Source organism: Zalophus californianus, chromosome 15, assembly GCF_009762305.2.
Source record: "Zalophus californianus isolate mZalCal1 chromosome 15, mZalCal1.pri.v2, whole genome shotgun sequence".
Lineage (NCBI taxonomy): Eukaryota > Metazoa > Chordata > Mammalia > Carnivora > Otariidae > Zalophus > Zalophus californianus.
The window spans coordinates 9,053,505-9,072,341 of NC_045609.1; the positions used below are offsets into that span (position 1 = coordinate 9,053,505).

The 18,837-nt window shown below is 38.3% G+C and overlaps 1 protein-coding gene and 1 pseudogene across 1 annotated transcript in view; one reads left to right on the forward strand and one right to left on the reverse strand.

Moving 5' to 3' along the window:
- The first annotated feature begins 583 nt into the window (after positions 1 to 583).
- The window catches only part of LOC118356333 (zinc finger protein 33B-like), a 51,352-nt gene continuing 33,098 nt past the window's right edge, over positions 584 to 18,837 (forward strand). The window contains 5 exon segments of the mRNA XM_035724294.1: positions 584 to 1,745; positions 2,666 to 2,837; positions 2,925 to 2,981; positions 15,485 to 15,620; positions 15,890 to 15,985. Of these exon segments, the coding sequence (XP_035580187.1) occupies positions 2,967 to 2,981; positions 15,485 to 15,620; positions 15,890 to 15,985 (247 nt within the window). The 5' untranslated portion in view covers positions 584 to 1,745; positions 2,666 to 2,837; positions 2,925 to 2,966.
- LOC113922224 lies at positions 7,637 to 9,003 on the reverse strand (annotated as a pseudogene).

The following is an 18,837-nucleotide window of genomic DNA, read 5'->3' on the forward strand; positions in this document are numbered from 1 at the left end:
AAAAGATAACAGATTCATAAGATTCCATATGGTAAGAGTGTATATATGTGACTTTCCAGAAAAGGCAAACTATAGGCATGAAGAAGAGAGAGTAGCTGCCAAAGGATAAGAAAGTTTGACCTCAAAAGGGTAGCATGAAGAATTTTGGGGGCTGTGATGAAACAGTTCTGTATTTTGACTGTGGTGGTGGTTACACAGATCTATGCATTTGTCAAAATCCATAAAACTACAGCAGAGTGAACTTTTGTACAGAAATTAAAAAAAAATAAATCTCAATATCTTACATGTTTTTACTTAAACATTGCATTTTTTCAATTCTCATGATGGACTTTTATATATATTTATCATTCATTTTCATTTTATATACCTTTGTCATTCATTATCATATTAGTGCTTAGTTCTGTAGCCCATTTTGTTTTACTTTCTCTTGATTTAAAGATCTCTTTTTTAATTAATATATCTTTTCTTTCAAATAATAAAAATATAATTTTCTTGTTTATTTGCTTTTAACTTCTTAAAAAAATTGAGCTGAGTTGTTTGTTTTTTATAATGTATCAGGTACTGAATTTATGGTTTCTATTTTTGGTGTCACAACTTGTCACCTCTATTTTATTAACTTAGTGTTTTATTTTAAATCTTGAATCCATGTGAATTGTACAATGTGTGATCTATGTACATAACTTTACTCCAAATTGTTGGGAAGGAATTGCTTTTGGAATATTCCTATTCTATCCTCAGTGCTTTGAAATGCTACATTTGTTATACTGCATTCAAAAAATACACTTAGTCATGGCTTTGTTTCCATGAAGCAGATGCCAAAACTATTTTTATTCGAGCAATATTGTGCATATTGATACTTCTCAGGAATTTTTCTTTTTGAAATGTTTTTTGTCTGCTAATTTAGATTATTTATTCCAGATGAAGTTGAGAATGCTTTTGTAAAGTACACATTAAGATACACAAAAATCAAAGAGAAAAAAATATATGCAAGACTGAGATTCTTAGTGGAATGTTTTCAAAGAATATCGCTTCTTTCTGGGAAAGGGTAGATCTTCATTTATTCAAGTAATCTTAATGTCTCCACAGAGGAAAGAGTATGTTCGTGTAAATGAATATATATTTTTGGAATGTGTTTTATGATTTATCTACAATTTTCATTTATTGTTTTCATGATTTTTGATGAACTAGTTTCTTGACCCCGCCTTCTCCCCCGGCTTTTCATTTTCTGAGAGAATCGCTGATGGTGTCCGATACTATTTTTTTTTTTTTTAGGCATTCTTTTATTTTATTGATGGAATCTATTTCCTAGTATTTGAAAAAGTGAACGTGACATGCGGGTTCTCTTTTCCTGACGGCTGTGTCTGAATTGCACACTTGCTGCACATAGAACTCAGCTGTAATCCGTAAACTGTGGGGAGTCCCTGACGGGCTCTGACTGCCTGGGGAACTATCTCAAGCGCCCCAAACTTTCACGTGCTGGGTAAAGACTGCACTCTCAGCCAATCTCGCACCGCCGGTAGTCAGCAGGGAAAGGCAGTTCTGACTTGCAGCACTGATTGCCCGGACTGCCCGGTTCTGCGCAGGCCTGTTTCTGCGCATGCCTGGTTCCGCCTCCTGCCTCCGTGCACTTCCGTCTTCCCCCGCCCCGCCCCCCCCCCCCCACGGTTTTCTTCAGTTCTCGCGTGCGAGGCCGCTTATGCTCTGCGCTTTTGTGGGGCCAGTTCCTCACGACGAGGGAGCGACAGGTAAGCCCGGGACAGTTGGACGAGGGCCGAGGGGTGCGCCGTGCTGCCCGGGGGTCGCGGGTCGGGGGTAGGCGGTCGGTGCCCGATAGTGTGGAGTTCGGCGGAACCCCCGAAGGCAGGATGGGGACGTCTGCATCAAGACTAGGGGTCGGGACCCCACGTGATCGGCCCCTGCGCGGCGCGTGCGGTGCCGTCCGTGGGGCCCCGTTCCGGAGGCCGCGGGAGGAGGGCGTGTGCGCATGCACGGTGGGTGTCGGAACCGGTGGGAAGGGGACAGCGCTGCGGGGAGGGCTTTTGCGCGTGCGCGGCGGGTGGTTGCGTGCGGTGGTCGGGGGAACGGGGCCCACCTGCTGGGGCTGTGCGGTTACCCCCCCGCCTCACGGAGATCCCGTTCCCTCGGTGCTCCCTTTATCCTTCCCGGAGTCTGCGTTGCTCACCAGCCGTGCCCATCACTGCATCCTGATGTGCGCTGTTGCTCCGTCCTGACTTGCCCTGGCATTCGGGAAGGATCCTCAAGAATTGTTTTTGTCTCATTTAATAGAAAAAAAACTTCCCCTCTTGAAGGTTACTGACTTGTTCAGAATTAGTGGCGAAGACTAAAAGTGGTGTCTCCTGACTCATGAGAGAGAACTGCCTGCTTTCCACGCAGGGAAAAGCAAATTACATTAAAAAGATCCTTTGAGAAACGGCAACAAAGACAGAAATTGAAACCTTAGACCTTTCCTTAAAGCACTGCTTTTTATAGCTTTCTGTGGAATCACTAACCAAAGGTTTAGTAACAGTAGGGAAATTGATAAAACAGATTAGTCGGGAGTATTTTTATCACAGTTTTAGTGAAGAGTTAATGTTACTTCACTGGGTGTATTGTTTAAAACCATTTTTTTTATTTAAAGCAATTTTTTTTTTTTTTTTTTTGTGAGCATCAAGAGAAGTTTAAACTGTTAAATCCTCAGGGAGCAAATATTTACATTTACCCAGCGGAAAATGTTATGCCCAGGAGCTACTGCGCGATTATGTCGGAGTCAGGTCCGATAGGTGGTGTGTGAACATCTGAAGGTCGGAGGTCCTGACGCTCTTCTTCCTGTCTGTTGGGTATGTGTGGTTCTGTAGGGCGGGTGGATTCAGGAGCCCCGGGCAGCCCACATCTTCAATGACCCCATCCCTCTTGTTGTAACCCAGCACGTCTTCAGAGTTGTCCGCATTTTTCCAAGACAGCAGAAAATGAACAAATCCCAGGTAAGTTATTTATTCATTCCCCACTTTATTTTACAGTGGACTCTGTGAGATTTGTAGGACTCCGTATGTTAAGATGGGGGAAGTTAGTGATAGATAAACATCTAACTTTACAGAAAATATACAGTAATAGATCAGAAGCAGGGCCAAGTTGGCTTGTAGATAGATACTGATCATTATATATTTTAGAGTTTCTAAGTTGATCCACAAATAAGTCTCTGATGTTCCTGATAACCACGGAAAAAGGAAGATACTATTTTGGGTACAGACAGAATTTTCTTTTTTTAAACACAAGGACTTCTTGGAAGATATCTCTTTTGGTCTTAATATAGGGACATGTAGTGGCTAACCTTCCAGTGACAGCCCTGAAATGAGTGTTTAAAACCATCCCTCACTGAGAGTAACAGGGTCCAGGAGATTGTTCAAGTAGTTAATTTTACTTGTCTTGTTATTTTAGTAGTTAACGTTACAGGTCTTGCTTGACCCTGCTGTGAAAGCTGGTATGTTTAGAGGAATGAATGGCCTGCAGGCCTGTTACAAAAACTCTCCGTAGTGACTTTGGCCAGGTTGGGTGTATAAGTTGCCACAGCGGATGGTTCAGAGTTACATTCTCCTACAAATGTGTCTGAGCTTCCCATTCAGACTCCTCCCTTGGAATTCTGTCATTCTGTCCTGGTCTTTCCTCTCTGCTTTTTGGGATCGATCCAGGTAAAGGTGGCCAATGATTTAATTGTCATTGCTTTCCTTGAAGAACTGCTGCATTATTCTCCTGGCAACTGATGGTGCACGTCTTCTTTGTCCTCTTCCGGTACCAGTCGTCTGATGGCTCTTTCTTGGAGTCTTCCTCATCGTTCCCTATTGTTCAGTTCCAATTTTTCATCCTTTGTCTTTTTTTTTTTAACATGAACACTGAAAAAAATAGGTAGAGAGTTGAACAATACTGTTCATTGTTTTGAGTACTTCTAAAAATGTATAAATTATCTTCATGTATACATGATGGACATTTTTCCCCTCAGTTCACCAGTAATTTGAGATCGATCCATATGTAGTTTATCCCTTGTAATGCTCTGTTTTTCCCACTGTATAGGTGCACTGTATTCTAAATACGATATTTTGTTGGTAGGCATTTAGGTAATTTCCACTTTTCATTAATATAAATACTGCTATGAATATCCGTGTTCTCTCTGCATAGATGCAAGTCTGTCTCCACACTCTGGAGCAGTGCTTCTCAAAGTTAGGTTCTTTGGCCAGAAATGGCAGCATCACCTCGAAACTCGTCTGAAATGCAGATTTTTATGTACCCTCCCAAACCTGTTGGAACAGAAACTTGGGGGGCAAGGCCCAGCAATCCATATTTTTAACGGGGTGCCCATATGATGCTGATACACATCAGATTTAAGAATTATTGCCCTAAAGTCCAGTGATTAGTATTTTTGAGTTACAGGATATGAGGATTTCTAATTTTTCTAGGTAAACTTATTCATTAGAAGACAACTTCCTCCCTCCTCTCCAGACATAAAAATTATTCTTATATTAAAGAGTGTAAAACGTCACTGTTTAATTTCTACTTTTCTGATTATTGAGTTTGTGCAACTTTCATAAACCTATGCTTTTTAAGTTGTTTCAGCCTACTGAGTTTAAGAATTCCCTATGTATTTTAAATGCTAATCTTTTGTTATAATTACTAATTATCTTCTCTTCATATGCTTTGTCTTTTAACATAATAGTATCCTTTCTGAAAGTTTTACATTGTGATACAACCCTTTTATGTCTTGTTTTTTTATTCTTGTTTTTCTGACTCCATGGGCCTAATGAAATTCTTCTATATTCTTTTTTCTAATAAGACTTTTCTTTAATATTTAGTACCTTAATCCAGAATTTTTTTAGTATAATGTGATGAAAGGATCTGATTTTGTACTTGTCCATCTTTAAAAAAATAAGCAGCACAATGAAAGGACTAACACAATACGTGTGAGTGGGAATGCTATGTGTGCTGCTGGTTTTCAACTGAGGTAGATTTTGTCATGTTCACAAAGTATCCTTTGAGTCTTATGTTATTGAAAATTAGAGTTTAATTTTTCCAAATGCTTTCTTAACATTTTATGGGAATGATGATACAGTTTTTCTTTTTAGATCTGTTGAATTACATTTCCACATTTCTTAATAACTAATCTTTGTGTTCTAAAACAAGTCCCAGTTGGTCAAAAAGGGTTACTCTTTTGGTGATCACTGTAATTCTGTTTGGCAGTATTTTTTTCCATAAACTTGTCTATAGTATTCTTAATCATTTTAAAAATACTTAATTTTTTTCACGCATGTGGAATTTTAAGAAACAAAACAGATGAACGTATTGGGGGGGAAGAGAGGGAAACAAGCCATAAGAGACTCTTAAAGACAGAACAAACTGGGGCGCCTGGGTGGCTCAGTCGTTGAGCGTCTGCCTTCGGCTCAGGTCATGATCTCGGGGTCCTGGGATTGAGCCCCGCATCGGGCTCCCTGCTCCACGGGAAGCCTGCTTCTCCCTCTCCCCCTTCCCCTGCTGGTGTTCCCTCTCTTGCTGTGTCTCACTCTGTCAAATAAATAAAATCTTTAAAAAAAAATTAAAAAAAAAAGGACAGAACAGACTGAGGGTTGATGGAGGGAGGTGGGTGGGGATGGACTGTATGAGTGATGGTGTTAAAGAGGGCACTTGTGATGAGCACTGGGTCTTGTATGCAGGTGATGAATCACTAAATTCTCTTCCTGAAACAAATATTGCACTGTATGTTAACTAACTGGAATTTAAATAAAAATTTGGGAAAAAAATAAAAATGTTTAATTTGTTCCTTTTTATTCCTAAAGGTTTTTCTGATTTTTTTGGACTAATGTTTATCACAGATAATACTTTATTCTTCATGGAACCAGCTTTTGGTTTTATTGATTTTCACTGTGTTTTTTAAAAAAGATTTATTTATTTGAGAGAGAGCATGTGCGTGCGTGAGCGCAGGGAGGGGGACAGAGGGAGAGGGAGAGAACGTCTCAAGCAGATTCCACGCTGAGTGTGGAGCCCGATGTGGGGATCGATCTCACAACTCTGAGATCATGACCTGAGCCGAAATCGAGAGTCAGATACTTAACCGACTGTAGCACCCAGGCACCCCTTCACTGTTGTTTTTATTAACTTCTGCTTTTACCTTTATTCCTTCCTTCAGCTATCTTTGGTTATAGGCTGTTTTTTGTAACTTTTTGTTGAAGATGAGTTTATTGTAAGCTTTTTATTATGCCCATGTAAGAATATAATTTCTCTCTACTACTACTTTAGCTACAAAATCCAAGTATCAATATGTGGAGCTTTTTTTCTACACAGGTTTCAGTTTCCTTTCTGATGCCTTCTTGGATCACTAACCTAAAATGTGTTTTATTTTTTTAATAAATCTTATTTTTATATGTATAGCAGATGTATTAAAAAATCCACACATTTTAAGTCTATAGTTCAATGAATTACTACAAATCTAATGCCCACATAACTAATACATAGGTCAGAACAAACACTGGCAGGACTTCTAAAGCCTCCTTTGTGCTCCTCTCACAAATCCCTCCCTACTACCTGTTACCTACCTATTCATTTGTGTATGATCTGTGGCTTCAGGGGTGGAGTTGAGAGTGAAATGATGGAGACCATCTGGCCCTCAAGACCTAAAATATTTGTTTTCTGGCTCTTTACACGGAAAACTTTGCAGATCCTTGGATTAATTTATTAAATTTGTTAATATTGCTGTCATTTGTGTCCTCTTTAAAATTAATTTTCCTTCTCTAAGTCCACATAGATAATCTCCTCTGTTATTTTTAAATGTGTATTGTTTTGGCTTTCACATTTATGTCTACTTTAATGGACTTGCTGTTTACTTTTGTTTGTTTAGAAATCTTTTTACCATTAGGGCATTGCACCTTTTTCAGAACAAGTATAATTTACAGAAATTATAGAATGGAACTTTTTATCAAATATCAATGTTTAACAATGTTTTCTTTAGCTGAAATATTATTTCAATTGTAAAAACCATCTTCCGTTGCAAAAAGTAATCAAAAACCTTATTGGAGGGTGCCTAGGTGGTACAGCCGGTTAGGTGTCTACTCTTGGTTTCAGCTCAAGTTATGGACTTGGGGTGGTGAGATCAAGCCTCACATTGGGCTCTGTGCTTAGCGCAGTCCGCTTGAGATTTTCTCTCCCTCTCCCTATGCCCCTCCTGCTTGTGCGCTCTATCTCTCTCTCTAAAATAAATAAATCTAAAAAAAACAAAACATGGATTTAACTTGATTTTACCAATGTCCTAAGAAGTCTTAAGCTAAACAATATTTTAAGTAGAAAAACACTAATTTTTAAATAGTTTGTATACTTTTTCTGTGGTTATGTGCCTATATTAACTGGTTTGTTTTACAAGAAACCTTATGAGTTTATCACATTAAGCATTACAGAATCCAGGCATGAGCTAATTACCTTCTAACTAAAATACTCTGTATGTAACAATTGCAAGTATCAAAGCCCAACTGCCTGAGTCACCCAGGCGCCCCTAGATTTTACTTGAGAGAGAGCGAGTACCAGCGAGTGTTCACAGAAGCAGGGGGGGAAGGGCAGAGGCAGAGGGAGAAGCGGACTCCTTGCTGAGGAGGGAACCTTACATGGGGTTTGATCCCAGGACCCTGAGGTCATGACCGGAGCCAAAGGCAGACGTCTTCCCAGCTGAGCCACCCAGGTGCCCCTATAATTTCTTCTTTTAAAAAGCATTCCTTAATGCAAGCTCTTGAGGTTTACTGTATCGGGGTAATTATATGTATTTAGGTGGCTCAGCTTTGTTCTGGGATTAGTCCAAAGCCAGGTAGAGTTCTAATGCATGAAAAGCTTTACAGTTCTACCTTAAAGGAGATTTAATATGCCACTATGATTTTCCAAGTACCTTTCAGAAATTGTTTTTGTTTTGTTTTGTTTTTTAAATAACAAGTATATTGCCAGCTTGCAGAGATATGGGGAGTGGGTGCATCATATACCAGCTTTTATCCTCATTTCTCTTACAAACCCTGCTGCCGCCGTCGGTGTCTTTGTGTTCCCTCTCACTGAAGCTGCCAAGTCTTCAATCTCAGCATTTAATTGATGTGTTACCCATTCCATTGTTTCTCGACCTTTGTTGGCATTTGAAGATACCATACTTGCCGTTGGTCCTTCAAGGTAACTGCTGAGACTGACTCCATTCCCAGGGATTATGGCTTCTTGAGTCAAAACAGATTTTTCTAGGTCCAGAGGGTGTGGTTTGTATAAACTATTGAAGCCATATTTGTAAGTGAAATATTAGTGGATTTAAATTCCATCATTTTCTCTGCAGGATCAACTACAGAATGTTCTTGCACAAATGTTTTAGTTCTTGCTGCAATATGAGATTTCACAATGGAAGGCAGTCCCCACTCTGTGCTGAGAAGTCTTTGGCTCTGCAGCCCTCCAGAGCAATCTGTGTGACTGTCCAGTACATCACCTCCAAACACACTTGGGTCCATAGAGTTTGGGTATTTCTGCATTACAGCTGTTGTAACAGTTTCCAATGGGTGGTCAAAGATGCGCTCTGAAGTCCAGATCTTCATGGTGCTGGCCGCTTGCACAATGTCTCTGGTGTTCACTTTTTTCTTTTTTTAAAGATTTATTTTATTTATCTGAGAGACAGAGAGAGAGAAAACACGAGTAGGAGGGGCAGAAGGAGGGAGAGAATCTCAAGCAGACCCAGTGAGCACAGAGCCCATCATGGACCTAATCCCACCATGCCGAGATCATGATCTGAGCTGAAACCGGAAGTCGGATTTTGTTTTATTTTGTTGCTACTTCTTAGGTATTCATTCATATGTGAGGCCATCTGTGCCTGGAGTTTCCTTCATGGGAAGATTTCTTTCTTTCTCTCTTTCTGTCTCTTTCTCGTTACGGAAGCTCTGCGCCCAACATGGGGCTCGAACTCACAACCTTGAGATTGATACCTGATCTGTAACATGTCTTTGTGCATGTATTAGCTGTAACTTGCTCTTTTGCTTTAAAAAAAAATGTAGATACTTACTGATTTTTTTAAACTCTTTTCTAATATATACTATTAAGGATTTGTTTTTTTCTAAGCGTAACTTCTTAGCTGTGTCTCACAGGTTTTGGCATGTCATATTTTTGATAATTCACTTAAAAAAATTCTCTAATCTAGGGGTATGGGGGTGGCTCAGTCGGTTAAGCGTCCAGCTCTTGCTCTCAGCTCAGGTCATGGTCTCAGTGGGAATGAACTGCGTGTTGGGCTCCATGCTCAGCGGGGAGTCAGCTTGAGATTCTCTCTCTCCCTCTGCCCTTCCCCACCCCACTCGCAGGCATGTGGGCACACTCTCTCAAATAATAAATAAATTTAAAAAAAATCCTCTAATCTCTATATAGAAATATATCTCTTAAATAAATATAACAAGAAATATATCTTTTAATCTGTAAACATTGTGAAATTTTCTAGTTAATCTTTTTCTTACTGATTGTTATGTTAAACACTGCAAAAAGAATGTTCTCCTTATGATATCAAATCTTTGAAGTTGTTGAAATCTGCTTTGTGTCCCAGACTGTGGTCAATTTAAGAACAGAAGGTCTGTGTGAATCTGAAAAATACATATATATTGTAGTTTGGGAGTGCATTTTCTCCTTTGAAGGTAGTGTTTCATTTCTCTCTGGCTGCTTTTAAGGTTTGCCATTTATATTCAGTTTTTCTCTTAATTTTTAGTTCTCTTGTTGAAACTCTCAATCTGGCCATCTTTTTCCCTTTATCATTTTTTTTTTAAATTATAGTTGACACACAATGTTACATTAGTTTCAGGTGTACAACATGGTGTTTCAACAAGTCTTTTTCTGTATCATTTTTAACCATAGTTGTTAAATCTGCCAGTTAATTCCAATGTTTGGAGCTCCCTGTGTCTTAAGCTTGAATTTTTGGAAAAAATATACTAGGCCATTCATTTGGCAAATATTTTTTGAACACCTTTCGTTGACTGTTTTAAGTGTTTGGAGTATATACTGTAAACAAAATAATTTTTTCTGAACCTCTTTGGAACCTGGAGTATTCTGGATGGACATGCTGAATTGCTTTCTTTTTCTCTTTCTGAATTTTTTTTTTATCTTTTTAAGATTTTATTTATTTATTTGACAGAGAGAGACAGTGAGAGAGGGAACACAGGCAGGGGGAGCAGGAGAGGGAGAAGCAGGCTCCCCGCTGAGCAGGGAGCCCGATGCAGGGGCACAATCCCAGGACCCTGGGATCATGACCTGAGCCAAAGGCAGACGCTTAACTGAGCCACCCAGGGCGCCCCCCCCTTTCTGAATTACTCTTAATAGACTGTTGTGAATTGAGTTTGCCAGTGTTTTATTTAGAATATTTGTATCAAAATTAAATAGGAACTATTTTTGAACAATATTTTGTTACTAAGTTTGTAACAGTTCACAAATTATTTTTTATGGTATGGGATGTTTAAATTACATGGGTTGTTGGGGCACCTCAGTGGCTCAATTGGTTAAATGTATGCTTTCAGCTCAGGTCACGATCTCTGGGTCCTGGGATTGAGTCCCGCATCAGGCTCCCTTCTCAGTGGGGAGTCTGCTTCTCCCTCTGCCCCTCCCCCCATGTGTGTGGGCTTGCTCGCTCTCTCAAATAAATAAAATCTTTTAATAAAAAAATAAATAAATTACATGGGTTGTTACTTAATGTTGGCTAGACTTTTAATCCTGAAAATATCTGAAATGGATTTTTTCCATGGTAGATCTTCAAGATCTTCAATCGATTTTTAAATATTTTTAAATACTATTTCTGGTTATTGGTCTTTGCACTGATTTTCTACCTTTTTCTAAGTCTATTTTGGTAGTTCCTTAATGCTTTGACCCAAAGCATTTGTTTCTTTTGGCATTTCATACAATATTCTCTTTAGGAAAACAAAATACATTTCGTGGAGATGTGAGTGTATCTCCTATGTTTTCATAGGTACACGTGACTGTGTCTTAAAGTATCCTTGTATTTATAGATGTATTTTCTTTAAGTGATTGGCTTTTCTGGTATTTGGTGCCAGAAAAGATAAATGGATTATTTCTCTTCTTGAAGAATCATCTTTGCTCATTTCATTCTTGTAGCTGTCAGTGTTACCTTATCTGCTGTGAGTTAAGCCAAACCACCTTTTATTTTGCTTATATATTTTTTAAAAGATTTTTTATTTATTCATTTGAGAGAGAGAGAGCCTGGGCAGGGGGAGAGGCAGAGGGAGGGAGAGAAGCAGACTCCCCGCTGAGCAGGGAGCCCTCCATGGGGCTGGATTCCAGGACCCTGAGATCATGACCTGAGCCCAAGGTAGACGCTTAAGTGACTGAGCCACCCAGGTGTCCCTATTTTGCACATATATTTTTTACAGTGTATTTGATATTTGCCCATTATTTTGTTTTCAAATTTTCTTGATCTTGCAAATAACCTGTGACAGGTTTTGTTTTCAAATCAGTTATGTCGGTCATTAGTAAGAAATTCAGCATATTCATATGCCATCTTATAGTTTAGGATTTTTGTTTTACAGTTTTGTTTACTGTATATCCTAGTATAACATCATTAATATTTTGTGTGTTCTACTTTACTATAGTTTTTGTCATACATTTGTTTCTTTACTTTTTGCACTGCTGGTCAAATTTATTTTCTTTTTTATCTAATTTGATAGATTGCTGCTTTCTAGTTTTGATTATGAAGACATTACTGTTATAATAGAGTCTGTATTTCTCTGTTAACATATCTTTGTTGACTAATGTTTTATCATCAGGATCTTTTGATTGTCCATTTCTTTTTCACCCAAGCTAGAAAAGAAGTCAGAATGATCAGAATGATAAACTTCCAAACAAATGCCTTGATTTATGCTCTGGTATTTCAGAATCTTTTGTTTTAGTCTGTTACTTTTATGAACAGCATATCATCAATTTTATGCCAAAAAGTTAGCGTGTATTATAAGTTCCAAAAAGTATTTTTTTTTGTCAGTTCATTGAGGTAAGCTGCATATAACTTAAGTGTCAAGCTAGATGAATTTTTATTTGTGTGTGTATATGCGTGCACACATGCTCACACACACACAGGCACCCCGCCCCCCTTGTAATGACCACCCAGTATCCCAAAAGGTTCTCTGGTACTTCAAGTTCATCTTACTCTGAATCTATTATCATTGATTAGCTTTGCTTGTATGTCTGGCTTCCACTCAGTATAGTATATGTGAGATTCATCTATTTTGCTGAGTGTATCAGTTTTTCTTTTCTTTTTTTTTTTTTTTTTAAGATTTTATTTATTTATTTGACAGAGAGAGAGACAGCAAGAGACAGAACACAAGCAGGGAGGAGTAGGACAGGGAGAAGCAAGCTCCCCGCTGAGCAGGGAGCCCGATGCGGGGCTCGATCCCAGGACCCCGGGATCATGACCTGAGCCGAAGGCAGACACTTAACGACTGAGCCACCCAGGCGCCCCAGTTTTTCTTTTTATTGCTATTATGTATTCCATTATGTAACTGTACTACAGTTTTATTTTTCCATTCTGTTGATGGGCTTTTGGACTGTCTCCAGGTTTTGGCTAATAAAACTGCTATGAACATTTCCTATAGGGCCTTTGGTTGACAAACACTCGTTCATGTTGGATATATAACTAGGAGAGGAATTAATACATACAGCTTTAGTAGAAATTCCCTATTATTATTATTTCTTTTTTAAGATTTTATTTATTTGAGAGAGAGAGACAGAGCATGAGCAAGAGCAGAGGGGAGAAGACAGAGGGAGAAGCAGACTCCCCACTGAGCAGGGAGCCCGATGCAGGACTCAGTCCCAGGACCCTGAGATCATGACCTGAGCTGAAGGCAGACACTTAACCGACTGAGCCACCCAGGTGCCCTAGAAATTCCCTCTTATTTTCCCAAAGTATATATACTTACTTACACTCCCACTGGCAAGGTATGAATGTTCCAGTTGCTTCATATTTTGGCCACTATCTTTATTGGGTATTTTCTGACTTTTTAGATATTCCGAGTGTGTATGTCTTTGTGGTTATCATGTGAGTTAGGATGGGGGGGGCGGTGGTAGATACTAGGTAGTGGCATGAAGGAGCTTCTCAATTTCAGGTAATGTTTTATTTCTTGATCTGAATGCTGGTTTTATGGGTGTGTTCACTGTGAAAATACATTGAGCCATTTCTTTGCCAAAGTATACTTGTGTGTTGTTTTTGTATATATTTATACTTCAACAAAAATTACAAAAATCACAGAGTTGACAATGACAAATTGTTTATCTGAAGAAGTCTCAAGGATATCATTAAGCTAAACCCAGGAGTCAAAATAAGATTAATTTTTTTTCATACATGAAGGTCAGAATTCTTCTCCATGTTTCCGTCCTTCATTTTTTTTTTTTTTTTTTTTTAGAGAGTGCTCATGTGCAAGCCAGGGGAGGGGCAGAGGGAAAGGGAGAAAGAGAATTTCCAGCCGACTCCCGTTTCAGTGTGGAGCCTGATGCGGGGCTCGATCCCATGACCCTGAGATCATGACATGAGTCAAAATCAAGAGTCAGACACTTAACCAGCTGAGCCACCCAGGTGCCCCTAAGTCGAACACATTCTATATTTCACCAATAAGTGTAATATTTGCCATAGGTATATGTTAAAATCCATTATCACACCGAGGAAATTCCTTTCTAGTTTGCCAAGAGTTTTTTGTTTGTTTGTTTTATCATGCTTTTGTGTATATACTCAGGTGATCGTATCATCATCTCTCAGTTTTTAAAACTATTTATTATTATTTTTATTTCCACCTTCAGGCAATTCCTTCATAGCCTGTTCTTTCTCTGTTATTCAGTTAAAACATGGTATTTCCTCACCTTGCGTTCTTGATTATTTTCAGTCTCTTACTTCTCTGAGAGCCTTCTGATTCATTGTTGGTGACGTCAGACACTACCAAATTATTAATGTTTCTCAAATCCTTATTTTCATTCTAGACCTACAGTATTATGTTTCACGTTTAAGATATATCTTATTAAAATACAGTATCTAATTTATTTTTTTCCTTGCTTATTTTGTGATACTTGTGTTTATACAGATGTTTGTACATATACCCTGAGGAAACTTTCTGCCAATAATTGGTGACTGTGTTCTATCACTCTCTTTCCTTTTATCAATTCCCTCTTTGCTTTACAGTTTTTCCTATAGTAGTTTACGTAAATCGTGGTTTTTGTCCATTAGCTTTCCCTTTACTTTTTTGACAGAGTTGCTTCTATAAATAAAAACCTGGTCACATAATTTTAATATACACTCAGATCTCTTTGGCTCCCCTTTCTTTGAAACAGTGAGCCCTAAAGTAGAGGCAAGCACTCTAGATGATATCCCAAATAATCCCTTTGGTGTCTTCTATATGTTCTACAGGCGTTTCAAGTGTAACAGTTCCAAAATCTTCCCTTCTCATTTTCTACACGTTCTAGTTGTCTCTAAATTGAAGACTTAGAACCTAGAATATGTATTCCAGTGAAATAAAATATTAAGCTGTCTCTTTACTTTTTAAAATTGAGGAAAAAAAATTAAAATTTGTCACAAAATATATTGATAGTTTATTTCTATAATTCATAAATATAAACTTCATTAGTACTCAGAAATATTCTTTAAGGTTGAAAGTGATCACATACTTTGGAGATTTGGTCTAAAATTACTCTCTAATCCATGACTTTCTTTCTTCATGGCCCTTTTTGTCATCACAGCTCCAGGCTGTATTCTCAGTGTTTTCTGTACTGTTTGCCCTCTGTTCATTTCCCAGATGGTGTTGGAGGTGCCCTGCTTTTGCTTGTACCATGGCACCGTGTTCATGAAGAGCACAGTATTACTATTTCTCAATCAGCTGTTCTTCAGTGAAGCTCAAAATAGAAATAATTTTGTTCCTCATTTATTTTAGTCTGTCTGCTGTGTACTTTCACCTTAGCAATTATATCATACTACCTCATATTTTTTTACCAAATTGTGTGCTACTTGACTACAAGAATAATTTTATTAATCTTAGCATTTCTAAGAACTAGAATGGTTCCAGATACATTGTGGGATTTGATAATTTTTTACATGAATAAACCTTAAGGCAATGGCATAATATTTCTTTTTTTTTTTTTTTTTTAGGATTTTATTTATTTGACAGGGAGAGAGACAGCGAGAGAGAGACCACAAGCAGGGGGAGTGGGAGAGGGAGAAGCAGGCTTCCCGCTGAGCAGGGAGCCCGATGTGGGGCTCGATCCCAGGACCCTGGGATCATGACCTGAGCTGAAGCCAGACGCTTAATGACTGAGCCACCCAGGTGCCCCTGGCATAATATTTCTGTTAGGATTTCTCATCTTCCCTCAAAGTGTAAAACCAAACAAATGTTTTGCAAACTATTTTGGTAATCATGGTAAGGATTGGTTCCCATACAGCTTTTTCCATGTCACCCAATTCTGAACATTGCACATTGAACAGGAATTCCAGGGATCAGTATCATTTAAGGATGTGACTGTGGGCTTCACCCAGGAAGAGTGGCAGCGCCTGGACCCAGCCCAGAGGTCCTTGTATAGAGATGTGATGCTGGAGAACTACAGTAACCTTGTCTCACTGGGTAAGGTCTGTTTTTTTGTAATTCTAAACAGCATGTTTTAATTCTTTTAGTTATGAAGCATGTATACACTGTAGAGTTTAATGATTTTTTATATTGGAACCAGGAATCAGTGTTGATCTCTTTTGGGCACCAGGAAGATATTTGTGTTTACCTCTCCAATGAAATGTTCAATAGCTCTTCATCAAATAGCTCTGGAAGCTTGCTTCTCTTTCAGAGACCCTGCAGGCTAGGCCTTCTGGTTTGAATCCTAAATTGTTTTGCTTTGACAGGGTATTGTGTTACCAAACCAGAGGTGATCTTCAGGCTAGAGCAAGGAGAGGAGCCATGGATATTGGAGGAAGAATTCCCAAGCCAGAGCTTCCCAGGTGAGTTAATGGATACTGCACAGATGAACGTCAGGGGATTTATTATTTTCCCATGATTAATCCAGAGGTTGACAACTTTAAGATGTTTTTTTCAAGAATATCTCTTTAGAAGTCTTAATCCTTGGAAGTGACTGGGAATACTGGTTTTTGAACCAAATCTCCAGATACCACTCTTACAAGAAATGTTCTTTTTGATTCACTTTGTATTTACCATTCTTAATCTGTCAACAGACCAGTCTTTGCCTGCCTCATCTTTACTGTTGTTTTTCTTCATTCCTTTGTTTCTCAAAGCAGTTTTCAGTTGCCTACCTTACCTCCATTGCTCTGCATTCTTGCCATCATCAGGCATTCTTTCAGATGCTCATTTTTTTACTCAAATAATTTTTGAGTAGTTGCTATTATCTAAATGCTATAGTAGTGAAAGAAATAAGTGTCGATGAGTTTATACAAGTAGCAGTAGTGACCAACAGATATATGAAAACATGGTCAACATTACTAAACATCAGGAAATGCAAATCAAAACCGTACATCACACCATTTAGAATGGCTAGCACCAAGAAGGCAAGAGATCACAAGTGTTGGCAAGGATGTGGAGGAAAAGGAGCCCTTGTGCACTGTTGGCGGTGATGTAAATTGGTTCACCTACTATGGAAAACAGTATAGAGATTCCTCAAAAAGTAAAATATAGAATTACCCTATGATCCAGCAGTTCCACTTGGGGAGACACCCAAAGGAAATGAAAACAGGTTATCAAAGAGAGAATATGCCCGCTGATGTTTATCACAGCATGATTCACAGTAACCAGATATGGAAACAACCTAACTGCCCGTCAGTGGATAAATAATTAAATAGATATGTGTAAATAATAGACTATTATTCAGCCATGAGAGAGGAGGACATTCTGCCACTTGCGAAATGGATGAACCTTGAGTGCATTATGCTAAGTGAAATAAGTCTGACAGAGAAAGGCAAATGCCATGTGGTGTCACTTGTATCTGGAATCTAGAAAAGCCAAACTTGTTATAAACACGAGTAATGTGGTCACCAGGGGGTGGGGGATGTGGGGAAAGAGAGATGTTTAAGGGTAAAAAGTGTAATGAGTAGTACATAAGCCCTAGAGATCTAACATAGCATACAGTGAATACGGACAGTATTGTATTAGAATAATCAGGCTTGCTGAGGCACTAGAACTTGATGATTCCAATCACTACTAAGAAATGGTAACTATGTAACATAATAGCGGTGCTAATTATTGGTACGATGGCAATTACATGGCATATAAATGTATCAAATTAACAGGTTGTACACTGTAAATTTACGGTTATATGTCAAATATAAATTAAAAAGGTAGCACTAAAATCAGATACTTATGTGTATTAAAGCTCTGTAGTGGTAAAAATTATCCTAGAAATGAGAGCAGAGTTAAATGGTGCTACAAGAAGAATAGTTGGGAAACCTTAAAGAGATCACCATTAGAGCAGAATTTGAACGAAATGATTGTGTGAGCTGTGAGGATCCTGCCTCTTCTCAGCAGGGGTAATAGCAACTGCTAAGCCAATGAGTAGGAATGTGCTTGGTGCTTCTTGGGAAATAGCAAAAAAAAGTCACAGTGGCCAAAGGGGAATGATTGATGGGAAGTGGGGGCAGGAAATAATGTCAGGCAGCTATGGTCCAAAAGATGAATATCATAAATCTTACTAAAGATTTTATTTTAATTCTTAGTAGTGTAATTTGGTAAACAAGCAACATCTGATTTATGTTTATAAGATCTTTCTCACCTCTATAGAGAAAATACTGGAAAGAACATAAGTACTTAGAGAGTTCGCTAGTAGTTTTCCTGAAGGGCAATTATGGTCATTTAGTCAAAATTGGGGAGACATGGAGGTAATGAGAAGAGGCTGGATTCTCTTGTATTTGGAATAACTAGAGAACTAACATCAGGGGCTCCTGGGTGGCTTAGTTGGTTAAGCGTCTGCCTTTGGCTCAAGTCATGATCCCAGGGTCCTGGGATTGAGCCCTGCATTGGGCTTCCTGCTCAATGGGGAGTCTGCTTCTCGCCCTTCCTCTCCCTCTGCCCCTCTCCCCCTGCTCATGTTCTCTCTGTTTCTGTCTCAAATAAATAAATAAAATCTTTAAAAAAAAATAAAACTAATCATCAGTATCATCAGGGTAACAAAAAGGGAAGAGATGATGGCACTTGAAGTATTTAAAGGAATAATGATTGAAAACTTCCCAAATTTGTCAAAAGACATAAGAATACTCATTGAAGAATCTGAGTGAACTCTAAGTGAGATGAATCCAAAGAGATCCATACTAATGGCATGTCGTGATTAAATTTCTGAAAACGAGAAAAAATTTTGAAAGTAGAAACAACTCATTTCCTTTGGAAATGATAGTGTATTTGTCATCTGAAACCATGGAGGCTAGAAAGAAATAATACATTTTTTTCCAAGTACTGAAAGAAAAGAACTTTCAAACAAAACTTGTTTAGCTTGTGAAAATATATTCATGAAAGAAGGACAACTGAAGATATCATACAAAGGAAAACAAAGAAAATGTTGTTAGCAAACTTATCTTTTAAAAACGCCTAGAGGAGTTTCTTTAAATAGAAACTAAATAACATAAGAAAGCTTGGAACTTCAAAAAGAAAGAACATTGGAAGTAGCAAAAAATAAGGGTAAATATAATAATGGAGTTTCCTTCTCAGGAGTTTCTGAAATCATATTTGATTATTGAAGCAAAATTTAGAATATCATATGATTTGATGCTCTACATGTGGAGGAAATGATATATTTACAAGCTAGAATATAGGGATTTAATTGAAATTAAAGTGTTACATTTCCATTGAAGTC